General features: G+C 48.0%; 1 protein-coding gene across 1 annotated transcript in view; it reads left to right on the top strand.

Moving 5' to 3' along the window:
* LOC122930872 (multidrug resistance-associated protein 1-like) overlaps positions 1-18,612 on the top strand; it is a 107,246-nt gene that overhangs the window by 22,172 nt on the left and 66,462 nt on the right. The window contains exon 5 of the mRNA XM_044284542.1: positions 8,407-8,584. Within this exon, the coding sequence (XP_044140477.1) occupies positions 8,407-8,584 (178 nt within the window). The remainder of the gene's footprint in view (positions 1-8,406; positions 8,585-18,612) is intronic.

Below are 18,612 nucleotides of genomic sequence, written 5' to 3'. Positions count from 1 at the left end.
ATGTGGACAAGCTGACGTTCATAAAAATGAACCAGGCATAAAAGGCTAGCTCTGGCCACGTGGACAATTTAGAGACCCAGAAGTTGAATGGGGCCGAACCATCAGTCAGTACGTGGAGGGGTGTGCACACGTACTGTTCCACCATGTTAGTGAAATGTTGCCTCCTGCTAACACGTTGCGTATCAGGTGGTGGTGCAGTTAGCTGTGGCGTGTTGACAAAAGTTTTCCACATCTCTGCCATGCTAACCCTGCCCTCAGAGGAGCTGGCCGTGACACAGCTGCCTTGGCGACCTCTTGCTCCTCCTCTGCCTTGGCCTTGGGCTTCCACTTGTTCCCCTGTGACATTTGGGAATGCTCTCAGTAGCGTGTCTACCAACGTGCGCTTGTACTCGCGCATCTTCCTATCACGCTCCAGTGCAGGAAGTAAGGTGGGCACATTGTCTTTGTAGCGTGGATCCAGCAGGGTGGCAACCCAGTAGTCCGCACAGGTTAAAATGTGGGCAACTCTGCTGTCGTTGCGCAGGCACTGCAGCATGTAGTCGCTCATGTGTGCCAGGCTGCCCAGGGATAAGGACAAGCTGTCCTCTGTGGGAGGCGTATCGTCATCGTCCTGCCTTTCCCCCCAGCCACGCACCAGTGATGGACCCGAGCTGCGTTGGGTGCCACCCCGCTGTGACCATGCTTCATCCTCATCCTCCTCCACCTCCTCCTCATCCTCGTCCTCCTCGTCCTCCAGTAGTGGGCCCTGGCTGGCCACATTTGTACCTGGCCTCTGCTGTTGCCAAAAACCTCCCTCTGAGTCACTTCGAAGAGACTGGCCTGAAAGTGCTAAAAATGACCCCTCTTCCTCCTCCTCCTCCTCCTCCTCCTGGGCCACCTCCTCTTCCATCATCGCCCTAAGTGTTTTCTCAAGGAGACATAGAAGTGGTATTGTAACGCTGATAACGGTGTCATCGCCACTGGCCATGTTGGTGGAGTACTCGAAACAGCGCAACAGGGCACACAGGTCTCGCATGGAGGCCCAGTCATTGGTGGTGAAGTGGTGCTGTTCTGTAGTGCGACTGACCCGTGCGTGCTGCAGCTGAAACTCCACTATGGCCTGCTGCTGCTCGCACAGTCTGTCCAGCATGTGCAAGGTGGAGTTCCACCTGGTGGGCACGTCGCATATGAGGCGGTGAGCGGGAAGGCCGAAGTTACGCTGTAGCGCAGACAGGCGAGCAGCAGCAGGATGTGAACGCCGGAAGCGCGAACAGACGGCCCGCACTTTATGCAGCAGCTCTGACATGTCGGGGTAGTTGTGAATGAACTTCTGCACCACCAAATTCAGCACATGCGCCAAGCAAGGGATGTGCGTCAAATTGGCTAGTCCCAGAGCTGCAACGAGATTTCGCCCATTATCACACACCACCAGGCCGGGCTTGAGGCTCACCGGCAGCAACCACTCGTCGGTCTGTTGTTCTATACCCCGCCACAACTCCTGTGCGGTGTGGGGCCTGTCCCCCAAACATATGAGTTTCAGAATGGCCTGCTGACGTTTACCCCGGGCTGTGCTGAAGTTGGTGGTGAAGGTGTGTGGCTGACTGGATGAGCAGGTGGAAGAAGAGGAGGAGGAAGCCGAGAAGGAGGAGGTGGCAACAGGAGGCAAAGAATGTTGCCCTGCGATCCTTGGCGGCGGAAGGACGTGCGCCAAACAGCTCTCCGCCTGGGGCCCAGCTGCCACTACATTTACCCAGTGTGCAGTTAGGGAGATATAGCGTCCCTGGCCGTGCTTACTGGTCCACGTATCTGTGGTTAGGTGGACCTTGCTACAGATGGCGTTGCGCAGTGCACACTTGATTTTATCGGATACTTGGTTGTGCAGGGAAGGCACGGCTCTCTTGGAGAAGTAGTGCCGGCTGGGAACAACATACTGTGGGACAGCAAGCGACATGAGCTGTTTGAAGCTGTCTGTGTCCACCAGCCTAAATGACAGCATTTCATAGGCCAGTAGTTTAGAAATGCTGGCATTCAGGGCCAGGGATCGAGGGTGGCTAGGTGGGAATTTACGCTTTCTATCAAATGTTTGTGAGATGGAGAGCTGAACGCTGGCGTGTGACATGGTTGAGACGCTTGGTGACGGAGGTGGTGGTGGTGGTGTTGGTGGTACATCCCCTGTTTGCTGGGCGGCAGGTGCCAACGTTCCTCCAGAGGCGGAGGAAGAGGCCGAGGCGGCAGCAGCAGAATAGGCCGAGGCGGCAGCAGCAGAAGAGGTAGCAGGGGGAGCCTGAGTGACTTCCTTGGTTTTAAGGTGTTTACTCCACTGCAGTTCATGCTTTGCATGCAGGTGCCTGGTCATGCAGGTTGTGCTCAGGTTCAGAACGTTAATGCCTCGCTTCAGGCTCTGATGGCACAGCGTGCAAACCACTCGGGTCTTGTCGTCAGCACATTGTTTGAAGAAGTGCCATGCCAGGGAACTCCTTGAAGCTGCCTTTGGGGTGCTCGGTCCCAGATGGCGGCGGTCAGTAGCAGGCGGAGTCTCTTGGCGGCGGGTGTTCTGCTTTTGCCCACTGCTCCCTCTTTTGCTACGCTGTTGGCTCGGTCTCACCACTGCCTCTTCCTCCGAACTGTGAAAGTCAGTGGCACGACCTTCATTCCATGTGGGGTCTAGGACCTCATCGTCCCCTGCATCGTCTTCCACCCAGTCTTGATCCCTGACCTCCTGTTCAGTCTGCACACTGCAGAAAGACGCAGCAGTTGGCACCTGTGTTTCGTCATCATCAGAGACATGCTGAGGTGGTATTCCCATGTCCTCATCATCAGGAAACATAAGTGGTTGTGCGTCAGTGCATTCTATGTCTTTCACCGCTGGGGAAGGGCTAGGTGGATGCCCTTGGGAAACCCTGCCAGCGGAGTCTTCAAACAGCATAAGAGACTGCTGCATAACTTGAGGCTGAGACAGTTTCCCTGGTATGCATGGGGGTGATGTGACAGACTGATGGGGTTGGTTTTCAGGCGCCATCTGTGCGCTTTCTGCAGAAGACTGGGTGGGAGATAATGTGAACGTGCTGGATCCACTGTCGGCCACCCAATTGACTAATGCCTGTACCTGCTCAGGCCTTACCATCCTTAGAACGGCATTGGGCCCCACCATATATCGCTGTAAATTCTGGCGGCTACTGGGACCTGAGGTAGTTGGTACACTAGGACGTGTGGATGTGGCAGAACGGCCACGTCCTCTCCCAGCACCAGAGGGTCCACTAACACCACCACGACCATGTCCACGTCCGCGTCCCTTACTAGATGTTTTTCTCATTGTTATGGTTCACCACAACAACAAATATATTATTTGGCCCAATGTATTGTATTCAAATTCAGCGGGATATAAATTTGAGGCCTAGTATTTAGGCGCTGGGTGACCGGTATGGATTTAGTGACAGAATTAGACTTGGAAATGCACAGAAGCGTGTGTGTGTGAAGTTATTCTGAATGACCCAATGTGCACCTTGAATATTATATACCCTTTTAGGGATAGATTTCAAATAGCTCTGATATAGCAGAAACCACTAAATTATGAAATTGCTAAATTGGGAATTGTACTTCAACCCAGAACAAAAAATGTGCTTTGACGGACACTAAATATCTTGCCCAGCAACAACAGTACAACGGTGGGTAACGAGAGATTTAGAGGGAATTAAATTTGAGGCCTAGTATTTAGGCGCTGGGTCACCGGTATGGATTTAGTGACAGAATTAGACTTGGAAATACACAGTAGCGGGTGTGTGTGAAGTTATTCTGAATGACCCTATGTGCACCTTCAATATTATATACCCTTTTAGGGATAGATTTCAAATAGCTCTGATATAGCAGAAACCACTAAATTATGAAATTGCTAAATTGGGAATTGTACTTCAACCCAGAACAAAAAATGTGCTTTGACGGACACTAAATATCTTGCCCAGCAACAACAGTACAGCGGTGGGTAACGAGAGATTTAGAGGGAATTAAATTTGAGGCCTAGTATTTAGGCGCTGGGTCACCGGTATGGATTTAGTGACAGAATTAGACTTGGAAATGCACAGAAGCGTGTGTGTGAAGTTATTCTGAATGACCCAATGTGCACCTTCAATATTATATACCCTTTTTGGGATAGATTTCAAATAGCTCTGATATAGCAGGAACCACTAAATTATGAAATTGCTAAATTGGGAATTGTACTTCAACCCAGAACAAAAAATGTGCTTTGACGGGCACTAAATAACTTTCCCAGCTACAACAGGACAACGGTAACGAGAGATTTAGAGGGATTTAAATTTGAGGCCTAGTATTTAGGCGCTGGGTGACAGGTATGGGTTTAGTGACAGAATTAGACTTGGAAATACACAGTAGCGGGTGTGTGTGAAGTTATTCTGAATGACCCTATGTGCACCTTCAATATTATATACCCTTTTAGGGATAGATTTCAAATAGCTCTGATATAGCAGAAACCACTAAATTATGAAATTGCTAAATTGGGAATTGTACTTCAACCCAGAACAAAAAATGTGCTTTGACGGACACTAAATATCTTGCCCAGCAACAACAGTACACCGGTGGGTAACGAGAGATTTAGAGGGAATTAAATTTGAGGCCTAGTATTTAGGCGCTGGGTCACCGGTATGGATTTAGTGACAGAATTAGACTTGGAAATACACAGTAGCGGGTGTGTGTGAAGTTATTCTGAATGACCCTATGTGCACCTTCAATATTATATACCCTTTTTGGGATAGATTTCAAATAGCTCTGATATAGCAGGAACCACTAAATTATGAAATTGCTAAATTGGGAATTGTACTTCAACCCAGAACAAAAAATGTGCTTTGACGGGCACTAAATAACTTTCCCAGCTACAACAGGACAACGGTAACGAGAGATTTAGAGGGATTTAAATTTGAGGCCTAGTATTTAGGCGCTGGGTGACAGGTATGGGTTTAGTGACAGAATTAGACTTGGAAATACACAGTAGCGGGTGTGTGTGAAGTTATTCTGAATGACCCTATGTGCACCTTCAATATTATATACCCTTTTTGGGATAGATTTCAAATAGCTCTGATATAGCAGAAACCACTAAATTATGAAATTGCTAAATTGGGAATTGTACTTCAACCCAGAACAAAAAATGTGCTTTGACGGACACTAAATATCTTGCCCAGCAACAACAGTACAGCGGTGGGTAACGAGAGATTTAGAGGGAATTAAATTTGAGGCCTAGTATTTAGGCGCTGGGTCACCGGTATGGATTTAGTGACAGAATTAGACTTGGAAATACACAGTAGCGGGTGTGTGTGAAGTTACTCTGAATGACCCTATGTGCACCTTCAATATTATATACCCTTTTTGGGATAGATTTCAAAGAGCTCTGATATAGCAGGAACCACTAAATTATGAAATTGCTAAATTGGGAATTGTATTTCAACCCAGAACAAGAAATGTGCTTGAACGGACACTAAATAACTCGCCCAGCTACAGCACTAGGGACAGATTTAGCTGGATATAAATTTGAGGCCTAGTATTTAGGCGCTGGGTGACCGGTATGGATTTAGTGACAGAATTAGACTGGGATATGGCCAAAAAATGAACAGACTATTGCTGGTTAAATGCACTTGGTGTCACAGCTTCACCCTGATGTAGGCTTTAGCCAAAAAACAACCACACCATTGAGGGTTAAATGCACTTGGTCGCAGCTTGTGCTGGCGCACCACAAGACACAAAATGGCCGCCGATCACCCCAGAAAAATGAGACTGACAAACGGTCTGTGCAGCCTAAAAACAGTGAGCAATTGAGGATCAGCAGCTCAATGATCCACAGCTGCAGATCGATCAGTTAATCAAGTCCTTTGGAGGAGTTAATCTGCCTAATCTCGCCCTACTGTCGCAGCCGCAACCTCTCCCTACGCTAATCAGAGCAGAGTGACGGGCGGCGCTATGTGACTCCAGCTTAAATAGAGGCTGGGTCACATGGTGCTCTGGCCAATCACAGCCATGCCAATAGTAGGCATGGCTGTGATGGCCTCTTGGGGCAAGTAGTATGACGCTTGTTGATTGGCTGCTTTGCAGCCTTTCAAAAAGCGCCAAGAAAGCGTCACAAAAGCGCGAAGAAAGCGACGAACACCGAACCCGAACCCGGACTTTTACGAAAATGTCCGGGTTCGGGTCCGTGTCACGGACACCCCAAAATTCGGTACGAACCCGAACTATACAGTTCGGGTTCGCTCATCCCTAAATATGGACAATCACAATACATTAGGAAGTGCCTTGTATTAACTTTCAAGTGAGGTGAGTTGATTTCAGCAGTCTGTCATTTATAAGTTAAAAGTAAGTGGTTGTTGAGAACCAACATCACAATCATTGCAGACTGGGCCTGGAAAAGAGTCCTGGCCACCTGAGAAGAGTCCTGGTTATTCATGACTTCCTGCTCTCCTGCCCACCTGCTGATGACTGACAGTCTTCTACCGAGTTTTCTCCCTTTCTGTCTAGGAGAGAACTGCCAATCATCAGCAGATAGTCGGGGAGAGCAGGAGAATATGAATAACCAGGACTCTTCTCAGGTAGATGTGACTCTTTTCAAGGCCTGAGCTGCAATGATTATGATGCTGGTTCTCAGCAACCTCTTACTTTTAGCTCATGAGTGACACCCCGCTGACATCAGCATTTTTGTCACTATTTTATGCTGCCCTCAGTGATGTCAGCAGAACGTTGATGACAGGTTCCCTTTAAAGAGCTAATCCCTAAAAATGCTGTATAATTCATGTTTTCTACAGCTGTTTTTTTGTGGTGTTTTATAGTTCCACAACGTTTTAACATTTAGCATTTTTAAAGGGATTCTGTCACCAGTTTTAACCCCCTCCAGATAAAAATATGGTTATGTTCAGGGAGCTTTACTGATTCCTAATGTGGTCTTATAAATGTAATCTGTAGGGTCATTTTGCCTAAAAAACGCTATTACTAACCTGTCATTCATAAAAATAAGGTGCCCAAGGGGATGTAAATGGATCCAAGCTGCCGCCCGCACCCGCCGCCGTTCGTGCCCAGCTCCGCCTTTCCTGACCTCAGCGCTGCCTCATAATCCTGTGTGACACCTCCGGCTCTCCCTCCCTCCCCCCTCCTTCTGCTCTAACATCTTGCGCGTGCGCACAGGCCTCTGCCTGATGCGCCCGTGCGGACTTCTCCGTTCGGCTTCATGGAGCGAGTGTGCAGGTCATCGGGAGGTTGAGCGAAGTGCCGGCGCATGCGCACTTCGCTCCATGAAGCCGAACGGAGAAGTCCGCACGGGCGCATCAGGCAGAGGCCTGTGCGCACGCGCGAGATGTTAGAGCAGAAGGAGGGGGAGGGAGAGCCGGAGGCGTCACACAGGATTATGAGGTGGCGCCGAGGTCAGGAAAGGCGGCGCTGGGCACGAACGGCGGCGGGTGCGGGCGGCAGCTTGGATCCATTTACATCCCCTTGGGCACCTTATTTTTATGAATGACAAGTTAGTAATAGCGTTTTTTAGGCAAAATGACCCTACAGATTACATTTATAAGACCACAGTAGGAATTAGTAAAGCTCCCTGAACATAACCATATTTTTATCTGGAGGGGGTTAAAACTGGTGACAGAATCCCTTTAAGACATTTTTTTCCTATAGGGAAGTCTATGGAAAAAGTCCTGAAAATCCACACTCAGAGCATGCCTCGGTCTTTTATCATTTAATATTTAGCAACATGTAACATTTAGCAGCAATGTTGTTTTTCTCAAAAAAAAAAAAAAAGACAAAAAAATTGCATTGAAGAATAAAAGGTAGTGTGAAACCTCCCCTAGAGCGTTGCTATGATCAGTGACTGCACCTTAGCCAGACTGTCTAAGGCTACTTTCACAGTGGCGTTAATATTTTCCAGTATTGAGATCCGTTATAGGGTCTCATTTAGAGATGAGCGAATTTCATATTTTGAAATTCGTTCACGCTTCGTTTACTGGTAAAAGGTGAATTGCAGTTTGCTTTCCGTCCAGGGACGCAGAGCAAAATGGATCCACCATGACCCACAATGCAAGTCAATGGGGACGGATCCGTTCTCTCTGACACAATAGAAAACTGATCCGTCCCCCATTGACTTTCAATGGAGTTTATGACTGATCCGTCTTGGGTATGTTAAAGATAATACAACCGGATCCGTTCATAACGGATGTAGCCAGTTGTATTATCAGTAATGGAAGCATTTTTGCTGATCCCTGCCGGATCCAGCAAAAACGCAAGTGTGAAAGTAGCCTGAATGGAGTCTGAGAAAGTTTAAAATTTGCTTTAACGAATATCGGATACTTGGGCCACTGCTGTGGCTTTCCACTCTACTTTACATTGCAGCTCTGCTTTTTCAGATTATATTAGCCTAAGGTTCTCATCCGTGTTTGTCCATAGGAAAATGATTGCGTTCTGTGAGGACCGCTCGGAGGGGGACAGCACTGGCTATCTGCTTGCACTCGCTCTCTTTGTAGTCACCATCTTGCAGACACTCCTCCTGCAGTTTTACCAGCGGTTTAATATGTTGACTGCGGTGAAGATGAAAACTTCTATCAATGGGATCATATATAAAAAGGCAGGTACATTTATAAAAAGAAAATTGCCTTATAGTATTCATTGTTAACTTATTGCCTTTTATTCCGTTTTTTGCCTATAAAACAGCATTTTTCTTATATTTTCCCCTGTATATTGTGAACAGCTTTTTAAATGATAACCTATTCTCTCGATAGATCATCAGTATGTGATCGGTGGGGGTCCGACACCCGGGTTCCTCACCAATCGGCTGTTTGAGAAGGCATCAGCACTGCTAAAATGACATTAAAGGGGGAAGTTATCATTATGGGAGACTTCAATCTTCCTGATGTAAACTGGAAAACTAAAATAGCTAGTTCTGCCAGGAGTACAGATATTCTAAATTCCCTACTGGGATTATCTCTACAGCAAGTAGTGGAGGAGCCAACCCGGCAGGAGGCCATTTTAGATTTAGTATTCACAAATGGGAATTTGGTATCTGATATTACTGTAGGGGAAAGCTTGGGATCTAGTGATCACCAGTCAGTGTGGTTTACTATAAGTACAGTGACTGAGTCACACCACACAAAAACAAATGTTTTAGATTTTAGAAAAACTGACTTTTCTAAAATTAGATTAGTGGTACACGAGTCCCTATCAGACTGGAACAGTTTCATTGGAGTCCAGGAGAAATGGGACTACTTAAAAGTGGCACTATTGAAGGCAACAGAAAATTGCATTAGGCTTGTCAGTAAAAGCAAAAAAAGGAAGAGACCACTGTGGTACTCAGCAGAAGTGGCCAAAATCATTAAAAACAAAAAGATAGCATTTAGGAATTATAAAAATAAGGATGACAGGCAAATTTATAAGATTAGGCAGAAAGAGGCCAAACAAGTTATAAGAGCTTCTAAAGCACAGGCAGAAGAGAAATTAGCTCAGTCAGGGAAAAAAGGCGATAAGGCATTCTTCAGATACATAAATGAAAAAAAGAAACTAAAACAAGGAATTACAAAATTTAAAAACAAAAGAAGGAAGGTATATGGAAGAAGATAAAGAACTAGCTGACTGCCTCAATGAATACTTCTGTTCAGTTTTTACAAAGGAAAATTAAGGAAAAGGACCTCAGTTAGGAAGGAAGACTAATGAATCTTTTGATGCATATGTCTTTACAGAGGTTCTAAGTCAACTGTCTAAAATTAATACAAATAAGTCACAGGGGCCTGATGGGATACACCCAAAGCTATTAAAAGAGCTCAGCGGTGAACTAGCAAAACCATTAACAGATTTATTTAACCAATCACTGGCAACAGGAGTCGTCCCAGAAGATTGGAAATTAGCAAATGTTGTGCCCATTCACAAGAAAGGTAGTAAGGAGGAATCAGGCAACTATAGGCCAGTAAGCCTGACATCAATAGTGGGGAAATTAATGGAAACCATACTTAAGGAGAGGATTGTGGAACATCTAAAATCCCATGGATTGAAAGATGAAAAACAGCATGGGTTTACTTCAGGGAGATCATGTCAAACTAATCTTATTGATTTTTTTGATTGGGTGACTAAAATAATAGATGGAGGAGGTGCAGTAGACATCGCTTATCTAGACTTTAGTAAGGCTTTTGATACTGTCCCACATAGAAGGCTTATCAATAAAGTGCAGTCTTTGGGCTTGGACTCCCATATTGTTGAATGGATTAGGCAGTGGCTGAGGGACAGGCAACAGAGGGTTGTAGTCAATGGAGTATATTCAGACCAAGGTCTTGTTACCAGTGGGGTACCTCAGGGATCTGTTCTGGGACCCATATTGTTTAATATCTTTATCAGCGAAATTGCAGAAGGCCTCGATGGTAAGGTGTGTCTTTTTGCTGATGACACAAAGATTTGTAACAGGGTTGATGTTCCTGGAGGGATACACCAAATGGAAAAGGACTTAGGAAAACTAGAGGAATGGTCAAAAATCTGGCAACTAAAATGTCGGATCTGGCGAGTGCATCATCAATCCCGTATACTTTCCATAGACCCGTCCTTCACACGCTCCAAAGTCTGAGTAGAGCAGATGAAAGCCAAAGAGGCCGCGTGTTCTGAGCGGCACTTCTGCCTCTTTGTGTTTGCAAAGGTTTATGTTCCCTTTAATGATCAACCGTTTTACGGCGCTGTAAAAAAAAGCCCATTCTGAGACGGAGGAACCTTCGATCCTGGTCATTGATTAGCTTCAGGTTCTAGTGACCATGGCATGATTACGTCTCCAGTGATGGCATTGGGTACTAGGTGACCCCAATACATAGAAGGACCCCAGGGCTTGAACATTATCACCTATAAAGTATTTGCATACAGATAAATACCGATACATTATAAACTCACAAATATTAATCCCTTAAAGGGATGTTAAATATTTGATATCCCCTCGAGTAGTATATGTGTATAAATGACATGCAGCAGACATTTCTATGACCTTCCCATACATCTGGGTTGGAATTGGCAGAACTCCATGCCCCTAGTGCATGTAGTCTTAGGGTCCATTTACACGTCCGCAAAATAGGTCCGCATCGGTTCTGCAACTTTGCGAAACAGGTGCGGACCTATTCATTTTCAATGGGGCCGGAATGTGCTGTCCTCATCCGCACTTCCGTTCCGCAAAAAAATAGAACATGCCCTATTCTTGTCCACAATTGCGGACAAGAAAAGGCATTTTCTATGAGAGTGTCGGCGATGTGCGGTCCGCAAAATGCAGAACGCACATTGCCGGTGTCCGTGTTTTGCGGATACACAAAACACATACGGACGTGTGAATGGACCCTTACATGGTGCCCTCTGCATGAAACAAGACCTCCTATGTCTGTGTCAATAAAAAAGAGGTACGGCTTTTGAAATGCAAAGATGAAACTGAAAAACGTACCACATCTTTAAGGCCAAATTTCTTTATTTTACTCACTTACATAGCGCTGACATATTCCGCAGCGCATTACAGACATTATCATCGCTTGCTGTCTTCAATGGAGTTTACAATCTAAACTTGGATTTATCAATCTCCTAGTTTTAGGCAGCATGCACACGAACGTTGTTTGTTTCCGTGTCCGTTCAGTTTTTTTTGCAGATAGGATGCGGACCCATTCATTTCAATGGGTCTGCAAAAAATGCGGACAGCACACCGTGTGCTGCCTGCATCAGTATGTCCGTTCCGTAGCCCCGCTAAAAAAATAGAACATGTCCGTTTTAGGCGTTGTTACAATTGATCCGCAAAAAAAAAAAAAACGGATGGCACCCGTTTTTTTTTTTTTTTTTGCAGACCGCAAAACACATACGGTCGTGTGCATGTAGCCTAAAGGTGCAGTCAGTTATCCAGTGAACGAGCGTTTCACTCGTTGACACTGTCGTTCGTGCAAACATCGAAATTACCGTTTCCGGGCAGCAGAACGTGCTATCTAAGCAGTGGTCTGCTGATATTAAACCTTTGTGTGTCTGGGGGCATCAGGTGCCTTGCAGTAGTTCAGTGGGCACACCTGAGTGTAGACTGTGTGCAGCCGTGACTCACACCAGAGTGATGTAACCTGCACCACTGATAGTCACGCCCCAGTGATGTAACCTGCACCACTGATAGTCACGCCCCAGTGATGTAACCTGCACTACTGATAGTCACGCCCCAGTGATGTAACCTGCACTACTGATAGTCACGCCCCAGTGATGTAACCTGCACCACTGATAGTCACGCCCCAGTGATGTAACCTGCACCACTGATAGTCACGCCCCAGTGATGTAACCTGCACCACCGATAGTCATGCCCCAGTGATGTAACCTGCACCACTAATAGTCTCGCTCCAGTGATGTAACCTGCACCACTGATAGTCACGCCCCAGTGATGTAACCACTGATAGTCACGCCGCAGTGATGTAACCACTGATAGTCACGCCTCAGTGATGTAACCTGCACCACTGATAGTCACGCCCCAGTGATGTAACCTGCACCACTGATAGTCACGCCCCAGTGATGTAACCTGCACCACTGATAGTCTCGCTCCAGTGATGTAACCTGCACCCCTGATAGTTATGCCCCAGTGATGTAACCTGCACCCCTGATAGTCACGCCGCAGTGATGTAACCTGCACCACTGATAGTCATGCCCCAGTGATGTAACCTGCACCACTGATAGTCATGCCCCAGTGATGTAACCTGCACCACTGATAGTCACGCCCCAGTGATGTAACCTGCACCCCTGATAGTCACACCCCAGTGATGTAACCTGCACCACCGATAGTCATGCCCCAGTGATGTAACCTGCACCCCTGATAGTAACGCCCAGTGATGTAACCTGCACCCCTGATAGTAACGCCCAGTGATGTAACCTGCACCACTGATAGTCACGCCCAGTGATGTAACCTGCACCACTGATAGTCACGCCCAGTGATGTAACCTGCACCACTGATAGTCACGCCCCAGTGATGTAACCTGCACCCCTGATAGTCACGCCCCAGTGATGTAACCTGCACCACTGATAGTCACGCCCCAGTGATGTAACCTGCACCACTGATAGTCACGCCCCAGTGATGTAACCTGCACCCCTGATAGTCGTGCCCTAGTGATATAACCTGCACCACTGATAGTCACGCCCTAGTGATGTAACCTGCACCACTGATAGTCACGCCCCAGTGATGTAACCTGCACCACTGATAGTCACGCCCCAGTGATGTAACCTGCACCACTGATAGTCATGCCCTAGTGATATAACCTGCACCACTGATAGTCACGCCCCAGTGATGTAACCTGCACCACTGATAGTCATGCCCAGTGATGTAACCTGCACCACTGATAGTCACACCCCAGTGATGTAACCTGCACCCCTGATAGTAACGCCCAGTGATGTAACCTGCACCCCTGATAGTCACGCCCCAGTGATGTAACCTGCACCCCTGATAGTCACGCCCCAGTGATGTAACCTGCACCACTGATAGTCACGCCCCAGTGATGTAACCTGCACCACTGATAGTCACGCCCCAGTGATGTAACCTGCACCCCTGATAGTCGTGCCCTAGTGATATAACCTGCACCACTGATAGTCGTGCCCTAGTGATATAACCTGCACCACTGATAGTCACGCCCTAGTGATGTAACCTGCACCACTGATAGTCACGCCCCAGTGATGTAACCTGCACCCCTGATGGTCACGCCCCAGTGATGTAACCTGCACCCCTGATGGTCACGCCCCAGGGATGTAACCTGCACCACTGATAGTCACGCCCCAGTGATGTAACCACTGATAGTCACGCCGCAGTGATGTAACCACTGATAGTCACGCCCCAGTGATGTAACCTGCACCACTGATAGTCACGCCCCAGTGATGTAACCTGCACCCCTGATAGTCACGCCCCAGTGATGTAACCTGCACCACCGATAGTCATGCCCCAGTGATGTAACCTGCACCACTAATAGTCACGCCCCAGTGATGTAACCACTAATAGTCACGCCCCAGTGATGTAACCTGCACCCCTGATAGTCACGCCGCAGTGATGTAACCTGCACCCCTGATAGTCACGCCCCAGTGATGTAACCTGCACCACTGATAGTCACGCCCCAGTGATGTAACCTGCACCACTGATAGTCACGCCCCAGTGATGTAACCTGCACCCCTGATAGTCGTGCCCGAGTGATGTAACCTGCACCACTGATAGTCACGCCCGAGTGATGTAACCTGCACCACTGATAGTCACGCCCCAGTGATGTAACCTGCACCACTGATAGTCACGCCCCAGTGATGTAACCTGCACCACTGATAGTCACGCCCCAGTGATGTAACCTGCACCACTGATAGTCTCGCTCCAGTGATGTAACCTGCACCCCTGATAGTTATGCCCCAGTGATGTAACCTGCACCCCTGATAGTCACGCCGCAGTGATGTAACCTGCACCACTGATAGTCATGCCCCAGTGATGTAACCTGCACCACTGATAGTCATGCCCCAGTGATGTAACCTGCACCACTGATAGTCACGCCCCAGTGATGTAACCTGCACCCCTGATAGTCACACCCCAGTGATGTAACCTGCACCACCGATAGTCATGCCCCAGTGATGTAACCTGCACCCCTGATAGTAACGCCCAGTGATGTAACCTGCACCCCTGATAGTAACGCCCAGTGATGTAACCTGCACCACTGATAGTCACGCCCAGTGATGTAACCTGCACCACTGATAGTCACGCCCCAGTGATGTAACCTGCACCCCTGATAGTCACGCCCCAGTGATGTAACCTGCACCACTGATAGTCACGCCCCAGTGATGTAACCTGCACCACTGATAGTCACGCCCCAGTGATGTAACCTGCACCCCTGATAGTCGTGCCCTAGTGATATAACCTGCACCACTGATAGTCACGCCCTAGTGATGTAACCTGCACCACTGATAGTCACGCCCCAGTGATGTAACCTGCACCACTCATAGTCACGCCCCAGTGATGAAACCTGCACCACTGATAGTCATGCCCCGGTGATGTAACCTGCACCACTGATAGTCACGCCCCAGTGATGTAACCTGCACCACTGATAGTCATGCCCAGTGATGTAACCTGCACCACTGATAGTCACACCCCAGTGATGTAACCTGCACCACTAATAGTCACGCCCCAGTGATGTAACCTGCACCCCTGATAGTAACGCCCAGTGATGTAACCTGCACCCCTGATAGTCACGCCCCAGTGATGTAACCTGCACCCCTGATAGTCACGCCCCAGTGATGTAACCTGCACCACTGATAGTCACGCCCCAGTGATGTAACCTGCACCACTGATAGTCACGCCCCAGTGATGTAACCTGCACCCCTGATAGTCGTGCCCTAGTGATATAACCTGCACCACTGATAGTCACGCCCTAGTGATGTAACCTGCACCACTGATAGTCACGCCCCAGTGATGTAACCTGCACCCCTGATGGTCACGCCCCAGTGATGTAACCTGCACCCCTGATGGTCACGCCCCAGGGATGTAACGTGCACCACTGATAGTCACGCCCCAGTGATGTAACCACTGATAGTCACGCCGCAGTGATGTAACCACTGATAGTCACGCCCCAGTGATGTAACCTGCACCACTGATAGTCACGCCCCAGTGATGTAACCTGCACCACTGATAGTCACGCCCCAGTGATGTAACCTGCACCACCGATAGTCATGCCCCAGTGATGTAACCTGCACCACTAATAGTCACGCCCCAGTGATGTAACCACTAATAGTCACGCCCCAGTGATGTAACCTGCACCCCTGATAGTCACGCCGCAGTGATGTAACCTGCACCCCTGATAGTCACGCCCCAGTGATGTAACCTGCACCACTGATAGTCACGCCCCAGTGATGTAACCTGCACCACTGATAGTCACGCCCCAGTGATGTAACCTGCACCCCTGATAGTCGTGCCCTAGTGATATAACCTGCACCACTGATAGTCACGCCCTAGTGATGTAACCTGCACCACTGATAGTCACGCCCCAGTGATGTAACCTGCACCACTGATAGTCACGCCCCAGTGATGTAACCTGCACCACTGATAGTCACGCCCCAGTGATGTAACCTGCACCACTGATAGTCACGCCCCAGTGATGTAACCTGCACCACTGATAGTCATGCCCCGGTGATGTAACCTGCACCACTGATAGTCACACCCCAGTGATGTAACCTGCACCCCTGATAGTAACGCCCAGTGATGTAACCTGCACCACTGATAGTCACGCCCCAGTGATGTAACCTGCACCCCTGATAGTCACGCCCCAGTGATGTAACCTGCACCACTGATAGTCACGCCCCAGTGATGTAACCTGCACCACTGATAGTCACGCCCCAGTGATGTAACCTGCACCCCTGGTAGTCGTGCCCTAGTGATATAACCTGCACCACTGATAGTCACGCCCCAGTGATGTAACCTGCACCCCTGATGGTCACGCCCCAGTGATGTAACCTGCACCCCTGATGGTCACGCCCCAGGGATGTAACCTGCACCACTGATAGTCACGCCCCAGGGATGTAACCTGCACTACTGATAGTCTCGCCCCAGTGATGTAACCTGCACCACTGATAGTCACGCCCCAGGGATGTAACCTGCACTACTGATAGTCACGCCCCAGTGATGTAACCTGCACCACCGATAGTCACGCCCCAGTGATGTAACCTGCACCACTGATAGTCTCGCCCCAGTGATGTAACCTGCACCACTGTTGTTCTGTCGAGCTATTGGTTTACTCATGGGAAAGCTGGGTGACTGCCAGACATATAGCTATAGGAGGTGCAGAGATGGCCGTTGCACCAGGACCTGGAGCCTGAGAGAGACCTAAAGCCTCTCTACTACATAAGAAGACACTAGTGAAAGGGGCCTCTGTACAGATTTTGCATTGGTGGATAGAAATTTCAAGGTACACCTCTGGTAACATCCAGCATGAACACCATTAGGGCTCCCACTGAGGTTGTCACCCACTTGACGATCAGCCGTATGAAGGGAAGGCGCACGCAGTGTACATGTACCGTCTCCCGCCTCTCATCCTGCTCACCGCTGACCATAGACATACAGCAGCGGACAGGAAGAGAGAACGTGCGTACTGCAGGCAGCGTCTCCCCGTATCCCAAGGATAGGTCATCAATAGTAAAAGCCCAGACAACCCCTTTAAATTTGTTGCCATAAATGACATTAATGGAATTTTAATGACGAGAAAAGTGTGTAAAAAAAAAAAAGTTAATGATTTTTTTCCCCCCACAGTTTCCTGTTTGTCATTGATGTTTCATTTATGTTGGACAGCCCCTTTAATTGCCGTTAGGACTACACACTGAGCCGGATGGATGGAGCTGTAGGCATTCTGTGTGCTGCTATATGGTGCACAGCCATATTACAGGGGAGGAATACCTGCTTAATACCACGTGCAGTGGCTCTGCCATGGTGCCAGCTATTTATCTCTACTTGAACTCGGAGATTGTGCAGAGCTTTAATAATCTTGTGGGCATGAGCCCTTATACAGTCCTTAGGGCACTGACCCTGTGTAGCTGTGCCCCTGAATCCGATTTCATCACCACATGGAGGAAGCAGTCACAAGCTGTGCCATAAGGCTGGCATTCCTGGGTTTGATCTAGAGCCCATAAGATGCCAGCTTTACTATTCTGCTGGGGCACGGATTGCGGTTTATTTTACACTGTCTGACGTGTTCAGCCTCCATATTATTTTTTCTTTTGTTGCTTCAGTATTTGTAAAGCATCCTGCAGCCGAGAACACTGCCGGCTCTGATTCCCTTTTACAGTATGTGCCTACATGTACTTAGAAGGATTGTCCATGTGGCCCGTTAAGGACATCATAGAAGCGGTTTCCATCCCCCCATTCACTGAGTGGAGATCAGTGTCTCTGTCGGGTTGACTGGGTGCAGCTACTTATTATATGGTCACCCATTAACTTCAGTGGGTCCAATGTAACATCACATTTCCAGCATCCTCCGGTGTGCAACTCCTTTCATAGTGTTCACAAGGCAACTTGAAGTCATCTTGAAGCAATGCGCCCTTTAAAATACTAATTTTCTAAATGAGTAGTACCATCCAGCAGCGAGCCCCCCCTCTGGATATTACAGATTATATGATCAGTCTGTTTTCCCTGATTAATATAAGTGTAAATCTCTTTTAAAGGGGTCCTCCACTTCAACAATCCCTGAGGAAAAAAAAGATAGGACATGTTAAAATCCAACTGCCTGATCCTTATCTTCCCCAACAGCTGATATCAGGGAAGATATGGATCAGACAGATGTATTTCAACATGCCTAATCCTGGTGTTCTCAAGAAAGAGTCGAGGGTCCCCCTTACACATTACCTCAGCAGGTTCTACGGCTGTACATCTAGCATGTCTGGCTGACTTAAAGGGGTTGGCCTATCTGAGACATTGATGTCATATCACTTGGGTATGCCATCAATGTCAGATCTCTGGAACCCGCTCCTATCTAGAAAATGGTGCCCCCAAACTGAAGGAGAGAGGCAGTTGTTCATGAACGCTTACTCAGCTCTTTTTGGAACTCCCATAGAAGTCAATGCAGTACACACACGCATGCGCGGTGTGTTCTCCTTCACTTTGGGGAGCCTGTTTTGGGATAGGAG

Source organism: Bufo gargarizans, chromosome 3 (assembly GCF_014858855.1).
Source record: "Bufo gargarizans isolate SCDJY-AF-19 chromosome 3, ASM1485885v1, whole genome shotgun sequence".
Classification (NCBI taxonomy): Eukaryota; Metazoa; Chordata; class Amphibia; order Anura; family Bufonidae; genus Bufo; species Bufo gargarizans.
This window is presented reverse-complemented; position numbering and strand designations above follow the sequence as displayed.